This window comes from Macrobrachium nipponense, chromosome 11, assembly GCF_015104395.2.
Source record: "Macrobrachium nipponense isolate FS-2020 chromosome 11, ASM1510439v2, whole genome shotgun sequence".
NCBI classification, from domain to species: Eukaryota; Metazoa; Arthropoda; class Malacostraca; order Decapoda; family Palaemonidae; genus Macrobrachium; species Macrobrachium nipponense.
In genome coordinates, this window is record NC_061087.1 from 13054284 (window position 1) to 13062369 (window position 8086).

At 36.9% G+C, this 8086-nt stretch overlaps 1 protein-coding gene across 2 annotated transcripts in view; it reads left to right on the forward strand.

Moving 5' to 3' along the window:
- LOC135224744 (large ribosomal subunit protein uL5B-like) overlaps positions 1 to 6956 on the forward strand; it is a 42905-nt gene extending 35949 nt beyond the window's left edge. Inside the window, exons 2-5 of one of the 2 annotated variants that reach the window (XM_064264100.1) lie at positions 3461 to 3579; positions 5480 to 5629; positions 6392 to 6539; positions 6804 to 6956. In XM_064264100.1, the coding sequence (XP_064120170.1) occupies positions 3466 to 3579; positions 5480 to 5629; positions 6392 to 6539; positions 6804 to 6934 (543 nt within the window). In that variant the 5' untranslated portion in view covers positions 3461 to 3465 and the 3' untranslated portion in view covers positions 6935 to 6956. Of the gene's footprint in view, positions 1 to 3460; positions 3681 to 5479; positions 5630 to 6391; positions 6540 to 6803 lie in introns of those variants that run through there. The other variant, XM_064264159.1, reaches the window with a different exon arrangement.
- Positions 6957 to 8086: the final 1130 nt, after the last annotated feature.

The following is an 8086-nucleotide window of genomic DNA, read 5'->3' on the forward strand; positions in this document are numbered from 1 at the left end:
CCATTATTTAAAAGACGTGCGAGTTACGTATGATAAATGTTTTTCGTTAGGTCCGTTTGTGTCAGCACAGACGGTTCTGGGTAAAGGAGAAAGCACCAATCCTTAAAATTATGTACGGAACCCTCTTGTCGGATGTGTTCTCGGGTTTTCGGTGTATGGGAGTGTCAGTAGTCGCACAGGCGGCCTTCACTTCTCTTCATTTGAAATCGAGTGACATCTGACTATTAGAGGGGTACAAAATTTTGTTATTTTTGTATGTATGAGTTTCGAGTTTGTGGTTGTTTGCAAAGAGTTTGGGGATAACTCTAGGCAATCTTAGAACTAACACGGGTTAGGATCGGGTGATCGGGATTGGTTGTGTGCTCCTTAAATTAGTGCGTGTTGTCATATAAGCGGATGTGCTCCCATTGACAAACGCCAGTTAGGATTCTGTCGAGTAAGTGGAGAGACCCATCGACAGATCCACAAGAACTCTTGGCCACAGATCACTATCTCGCTAAGGCTCTTGAGATGAAGCAGACTCCTGGGCAGTAGCCACGAAGTCTTCCATCTAAAAAGGTAGGAACTAAGGTTTATTAATACCTACAACATATGTTGTTTACCTGTCTAGTCAGTTAGTTAGCTGTCTCTTGCCCTCCACCAAAGGGTGTCAATCAGCTATGTATATATCTGACAGGTAAGTTGAATGTATGAAAATGACATTGTTATGATACAATAAAGTTTCATACATACTTACCTGGCAGATATATACAATTGAAGACCCACCCAGCCTCCCCGCAGGAGACAGGTGGAAGAGAGATTATGATTAGAAAACGGGAATAGTTCCTAGCCCTGCCACCCAGAGCAGGGCGGTAGATCACCTGACCTACCTGTAGCGAGTGCCGCGAAATTTGAAATTCTGTCGGGAACGACGGAGTCGATAGCTATGTATATATCTGCCAGGTAAGTATGTATGAAACTTTATTGTATCATAACAATGTCATTTTAAACAGAGGGTATTGAAAAGGGTGGCCTCGGCAGTGGAAATCTCACCAGAACGCTTTATAAAATTTTTTAATATTTTAGAAGATTGACGCCATCTCGATGTTTACGGAGTCGCTTTTGTCTACGAACTTCCCATTTCCTGTGATAAATCCGCAAACCACTTGTACCCACGCGGGAAGAACACCAAAACCAATATTGCGGCGATACCAAAACAACAACAAGCAAAGTAGGGAGCTACTACATATCCGCGACGATCAATTTATGTGTGCTGTCAGTAAGGCCGTGGCGGAACGGCGCTTCGCCCCTTATCCGCATATTTAAAGATTCTTGGCAGGCACGGCATGTTCTGGCAAGAGGTAATGTTGCGCTGCGCGCACTAACCACAGGGGTTACAGTAAGGCTACTTACCGTGCCGGATGGATTTGGGTGTCGCGATACCAAAACAACACCAAACAAAGTAGGGAGCAACTGGCCCGGTAATGTGTAAACAACCCTATGTTTTACTGCCGGATTACCGCCGTAGTGACACGCAATCATTTTCGGTCCCTGGGCCTCTGTCTGTTTTCACGCCACAAGAAATTATGGGGCCGAATTTGCAATGACCAGAAAGTCATTATAAGAGGAAAGTTAGCATTGAGGGCTCTCTCTCTCTCTCTTCTCTCTCTCTCTCTCTCTCTCTCTCTCTCTCTCTCTCACATATTTTGAAAGCTTCCGTGACCCAACCCTTCCCAATCATGCTTCAACCTCAGTGTGGTCCTGTGTGTCAGCATGTCAAAAGTCGGCAGGCCGGAGCACTTCCATTTCCATGTTATCTCAATGAGAGGTTTTGTGGCAGATAAAGTGCAAAAGTAAATTAACTATTAAAATTTGGGATTTCATTATTGAAAAACCAGGTATAATTGGTAATACACTTCTTTTTACACAGTTTAAGATAATTTGGTTATCCAGTTCTCACTATTCCTGCTCACCAACTTCATGCTCTTTTCTAATTCATCCTCTTGGATGTATGAAACTAACTTTCGCAGGAGCTAATCATGTTAGTGCTTAACAAAGGAAGCCAATTTTTTCAATGTATATAACATTGAGTCATTGGCAGTACATAAACTTGAAAGATATTTACATATATTTCAGAAATATGGCTAGCGAGACTTTGATGTTTGCCATTGGATAAGTTAATTAGATTTTATGCGGCGACTGTGTGCAAATCCCCATGAGCCCAAAAAAAAGTTTATACCTGACAAGTTGTATGTTGACAAAACAGATTTGTTTTGTGTGTGTACTAGTATGTGAAGTTGTATACAGTACATAGTTGGAAAATATTAGGAACTTCGTTTGAAAAAGATTACAGCCATATAGTGTTTAGAAAATAATTCCAAGGTAGTGTTTATACACAGATTGTCAAATGTATGAAAATGTTCATGGGAATTTGACCTGGTCATGAGTTCATGATGTATAAACGTCAGCATGTCAAAAGTTGACAGGCCAGAGCACTTCCATTTCCATGTTATCTCAATGAGAGGTTTTGTGGCAGATAAAGTGCAAAAGTAAATTAACTATTAAAATTTGGGATTTCATTATTGAAAAACCAGGTATAATTGGTAATACACTTCTTTTTACACAGTTTAGAATAATTTGGTTATCCAGTTCTTACTCTATTCCTGCTCACCAACTTCATGCTCTTTTCTAATTCATCCTCTTTGATGTATGAAACTAACTTTCGCAGGAGCTAATCATGTTAGTGCTTAGCAAAGTACATAAACTTGAAAGATATTTATATATATTTGAGAAAGATGGCTAGCGAGACTTGATGTTTGCCATTGGATAAATTAATTAGATTTTATGTGGCAAATGTCTGCAAATACCCATGAGCAAAGAAAAAAAAAGTTTATACCTGACAAGTTGTATGTTGACAAAACAGATTGTTTTGTGTGTGTACTAGTATGTGAAGTTGTATACAGTACATAGTTGGAAAATATTAGGAACTTCGTTTGAAAAAGATTACAACCATGTAGTGTTTAGAAAATAATTCCAAGGTAGTGTTTATACACAGATTGTCAAATGTATGAAAATGTTCATGGGAATTTGACCTGGTCATGAGTTCATGATGTATAAACAAAAAAAATAAATAATAAATAAAATACCATTTACTGCTTAAATTTTTATGTTTCCCCATAGATGCATGTTGTGCTAGATTAAACTAGGTTAGTGCATAAGTTGTTTTTTTGGGGGATTTTCGAAAGTTGCCTGTAAGTCTTTGTACTTGAACAGGGGCAAAGCACTTCCATTTCCATGTTATCTAATTACAGGTAGTGTGGCAGATAAAGTGCAAGAGTAAAATTACCATTAATTATGGCTTTCATTATTGAAAAACCATTGTTATTAATTGGAATACAGTTCAGCATGAATTTTCTTTTTTACATATTTTAAAGTAATTGTTCCTGTCCAGTGTGTTTTCAATTACATTTTCAAATTTCAGGCACAATGCCGATGATTGAAAAAAAGCAGAAGAATGTCATGCGGGATGTCCGCATCGGCAAACTATGTTTAAACATATGTGTCGGCGAGAGCGGTGACAAGCTGACTCGTGCGGCCAAGGTGGGCTTGACTTTTATTGTTTAGTCTATTCTGAGCCAATGGCAGGAGCCATGCTGAAACGCCGCTTCCCGTTGATCAGCAAAGTTGCAGCGTGGCTTTTGGTTAGTACCAATTGAGGGTATACTTTTCAGTGTGCCCCCCAGCTATTGGCAATAGAATTGGATGTTGAATTTTTCCATCCTAAGATTTACTACTAATCAAGAAAGTTATTGATTTCCCGCACAATGCATATTTTAGATGACTGTGTAAATAAAATTTTGTTGTAATACATATCTTAAGAGACTTGACATACCCTCATATGTTGCTGATTCCTTGCTGCCTTAGATTAAAGATTTCAATATTTCCTAGATTTGACATATAGTTACTTATAGTGATTGTGATGATAATTTGAGTGTTTTCATGATATTTGTGATATTCACATCATTGATGAAAGGTCTTGTAAAGTTCTTAGGGAAAGGGGCCCTCTTTTGAGCTTCTTGTAGGTGCATTGGGAGGTAGATCCTTTTTTGTTAATAGAGCAATCGTAAAAAGGAACAAAGAAGGCATATCTTAGTGGAAAAACAGATGTAGTTCCTAGTGTTACATGGGTTAGCAATACTTCAAATAAACAAAACTAACTAAAATGCAGTGAATTGTAATTAGGTAGTTAGAAGACCTTTGGGAGTCCCAGCACTGCAATATTAGAAGATGAATTAATTAAAATGTTAAATGAATAGAATGAAAAATTATGATAGGTAAGTGTGTGACATTGCAATTAGTAAAGAATGAAGTAGAATGCAAAATTATTTAGAAATATAATGTAAGAAAAGCATTTAAGCAAAGGTACTATTTACCAATCATTGACGACCAAGGAAAATCAAGTATGCTTTACATTTGCAAGATAGATAAATAACCCACTTTTAGGTTCTTAGCAGTTTATTGGTTGAAGGTGAAGTATTTTACAGCTTCAGAAAGGTAATCAAGAAATCATTGGAAAATACTTGTTCAATGCAGAAAGCTTTGACATCAGAGATTCACTTTACATAATCTATGAAAAAATAAAGGCTAATACAGGTACTGTCAGTAAATGATAACTGAAGAGTAGCTCAAGGTGTGCTGATGCGAAGCCTCTATAACTTCATACTCAACCCTGCATAACTTGGACAGGGGAAGTTTGGACAAAAGTAATGTGCTGGAATTTGTATGTTTCTTTTTCTTTTGTTCATGAAGCCCAAGTTGGGTAATGTCAGATAGCAGACATGGTGTTGGGCCTCACAACCTTGGGGGGGCGATTAACCAAAGTTCAGGAAGGGTTAAAATAGATTTAAAATATTCAGGCTTTAAATGGGTATTAGAAAAGCTTTTTAAAGTAGCCTGAAGTTATTAGGTACACCACAAATGGGAAGATCCACTGTAACATGAAGGATTTTATACTCCAACTAACCTGTAATTGCCGTCATGGAAGTTGGGAAAAATTGATGCATATAATATTGAAGCAGATAGGAACAGTCATAAGTTCGGATTGGATGAATCCAGGGTGGTGGTGATTATCTGCAAAATGTCAAAGGTTTAGAAAATAATGTTTATTTCAGTTTTTACCTAATGAAGAGTTCTGATGTATACCTAATTTTTCACTTGAAGCTTAAATAATGTGGAATGAATTTATAATTATGATTGCAATTTAATAACAATATGTCAGCATCACTAGCCTTAGAACTGGATAACTTCATATCCAGGAGTATGTTTTGATGGGGAAATGAAGCTTGAGTCATTTGGCTGTTGTTAAGAATGTTTCATAAAGTTATGTAGTTTAAAATAAGGAATCCAAGTATTATAGCTCGTTAAACGGCAGTGGATTGCATCAATTTTTCAGGTGGTTAACCCTCATTGGTGACTAATTTTTTGCAATTCCTTTTAATAGGTGTTGGAATCCCTCACTGGTCAGAAGCCCGTCTTCTCAAAGGCCCGCTATACCGTGCGTTCCTTTGGTATTCGACGTAATGAAAAGATTGCAGTTCACTGCACTGTGAGAGGCCCAAAGGCAGAGGAGATCTTGGAGAAGGGGTTGAAGGTGAGATAAATTTTAACCTGATTTGTCTATCTAAGATTTCCAATTTGTTTTTGAATACCCAATCTTTGACATTGGTTTACTTGTCAACTTGATTAATGAGGGTGTCAGTGGTTAGTGGTGTAATTCATAATGGTCTTAAGATATTGCAGTGTTAAATCTCTCGGGTGCTTGAAGAATTTCAGGTCAAGTCATCTGTGCAATTGGATAACTTAACTTCATTTAGCTTGTCAGCATGCAGTAGGAATGTTTGTGCAGAAATCATGTGACCACACACAATATAGGTACACAGTGTTTATGGCTCTGTACTCAATATTGGTGTGTGAGAGAAATGAGAGTGGTAATTAGCAGTGTAATCTTGTGGCTGCACTGTCAGTCCCTCTCCAACATGACTGAAATGAAACCAAATGTATTGAACCTTTTTAACATAGCAGATATTTGCTTAGAATGCTTTTTTGTTTCCATGGGAATATATGCCATACCCTTTTATGTAGAAGTGTGCCTCAGCATGAGTGGGAATCAGTTGTCCCCAATTCTCTGTGTCCTATTGTTCGGGCATCCTTGTGCCTGACAAAATAAAGATCCAGCTTACTTTTCACTTGAGTAATAATTCTCCTACATGTTGTGGCTTGTATTCCTGTAGGGAAGAAAAAAAACTTGAAAGTGCCTTGTATATTTCCTTCCACTTCATAATTACAGTGCTGATTTTATAATCCACTTATTGGTTTTTTTTTAAATTATTTATTTATTTATTTTTTATCTTAGGTACGTGAGTACGAGTTGAGGCGTGATAACTTCTCAGCCAATGGTAACTTTGGCTTTGGCATTCAAGAACATATTGATTTGGGAATAAAGTATGATCCAGCAATCGGTATTTTTGGTCTCGATTTCTACGTTGTTCTTCAAAGACCAGGTATGTTTAAAGAAGATATTTGGTGCATGTTCAGTTTATACGTATATAACTGGTTGTATGTGAAAAAGTGTTTATAGAGTTAATTTGGTGCAAGTTCACTTTATATGTATATAAATATTTCTATTTGAAAAAGATATCGTGTAGTAGGACCAGGTAACGTAAACTTTTGATGGCCTTGGTGCTTCATATTGTGTGTTCTAGTGAAAACTGTTTTTATTCTTATGTGAATGTAGTTTCACTATCAGTATACATTTTAAATTGCAGGATATCGTGTTGCCAAACGCAGACATTCCCCAGGTAAGATTGGTCCCCAGCACTGCTTGTTAAAGGAAGATGCTATTAAATGGTTCCAGACCAAATATGAAGGTATCATTCTGCCTGGAAAGAAGAAGTAAAGCAAATAAATTGTGAAATAAAGCTGCCTTTTTTATTTTTACCCAATTTCATAATTTTTTGTTCATAAAGTCTTTGATTATTATAACTTTTAGTTTCATGCCATCTTGAAAGTTGAACCAAGGTAAAATCATAATATTGAACAAACAGTTCTTTGGTCAGGCCACATGATTGAATTGGCACGTTGTCCATTACCGTATTAAGCCAATTTAAAGAGGAGGGGGAAAAAAGGTTCTTTGCCTCCCATACTATAAATGGTTTTTGCAGAGTAACTAAATTAGACTGCTACACAACGCAAAATGTTTATAAGGTGCAAAGTCGCTCAAATCTTAAAATGTTTGACTAAGACCTATGTCGATTGCCATAAGTTTTACCAATCTCCACAGTTGGAATCTACGATGTAGGCCAAGCTCTAAATCGCCTTGGGTAGAGTGAAAACCAGTAACGAATGCCTTGCATATTCCTTTCATCTTACTTTCTATCCTTTCCTAACAACTGTTTCATAGTGCAACTGCGAAGTTTTCCTCCTGTTACACCTTTCAAACCTTTGCTGTCAGTTTCCATTTCGGCACTGAATGACCTCGTTGGTCCCAGTGCTTGGCTTTTGGCCTATTTAACTCAACCCAGGTAAATAAATAAAGTGGAACTTTATGAACTGCAACATTCTGGAAAGTAATTAGTTGTAGGTTCTTGTGATACACAAACAAGCTGACAACTAGGGCGGTCAGTAGAGAGTCAATTTCAGTCAAACCCGAAACCAATTACTATAAAGCTGGAAGCAATTCTAGAGTGTTCTTTCATATCTACATATTTCCGGAAAAAAAAAAAATCCCACCGGCCAACTCCTTGAGCGTTTTACAAAATTAGATCCTGAAGATAACATTTTTAGGCTTAAAAGCTGCTCGAAATGCAAAGATTTTGATTAAATGGTAACTTGAGCATTGTTTAATTTTTATATGTAACTAAGTTCATTTTCAATTAAAGGACTTTTTTTAGACCAATAGATTAAAAATTCCATTATTTGCAATTTGGAGGTCAATTTTTCTTGTGGGTCCCCCATTAATATAAAAAAAAATTGTTTAATGAGTAGATGGTCTTTTTGCGTTATGTGCTAGTATAGAGGTAATCTTATATTACCTCTATATAATATGTTA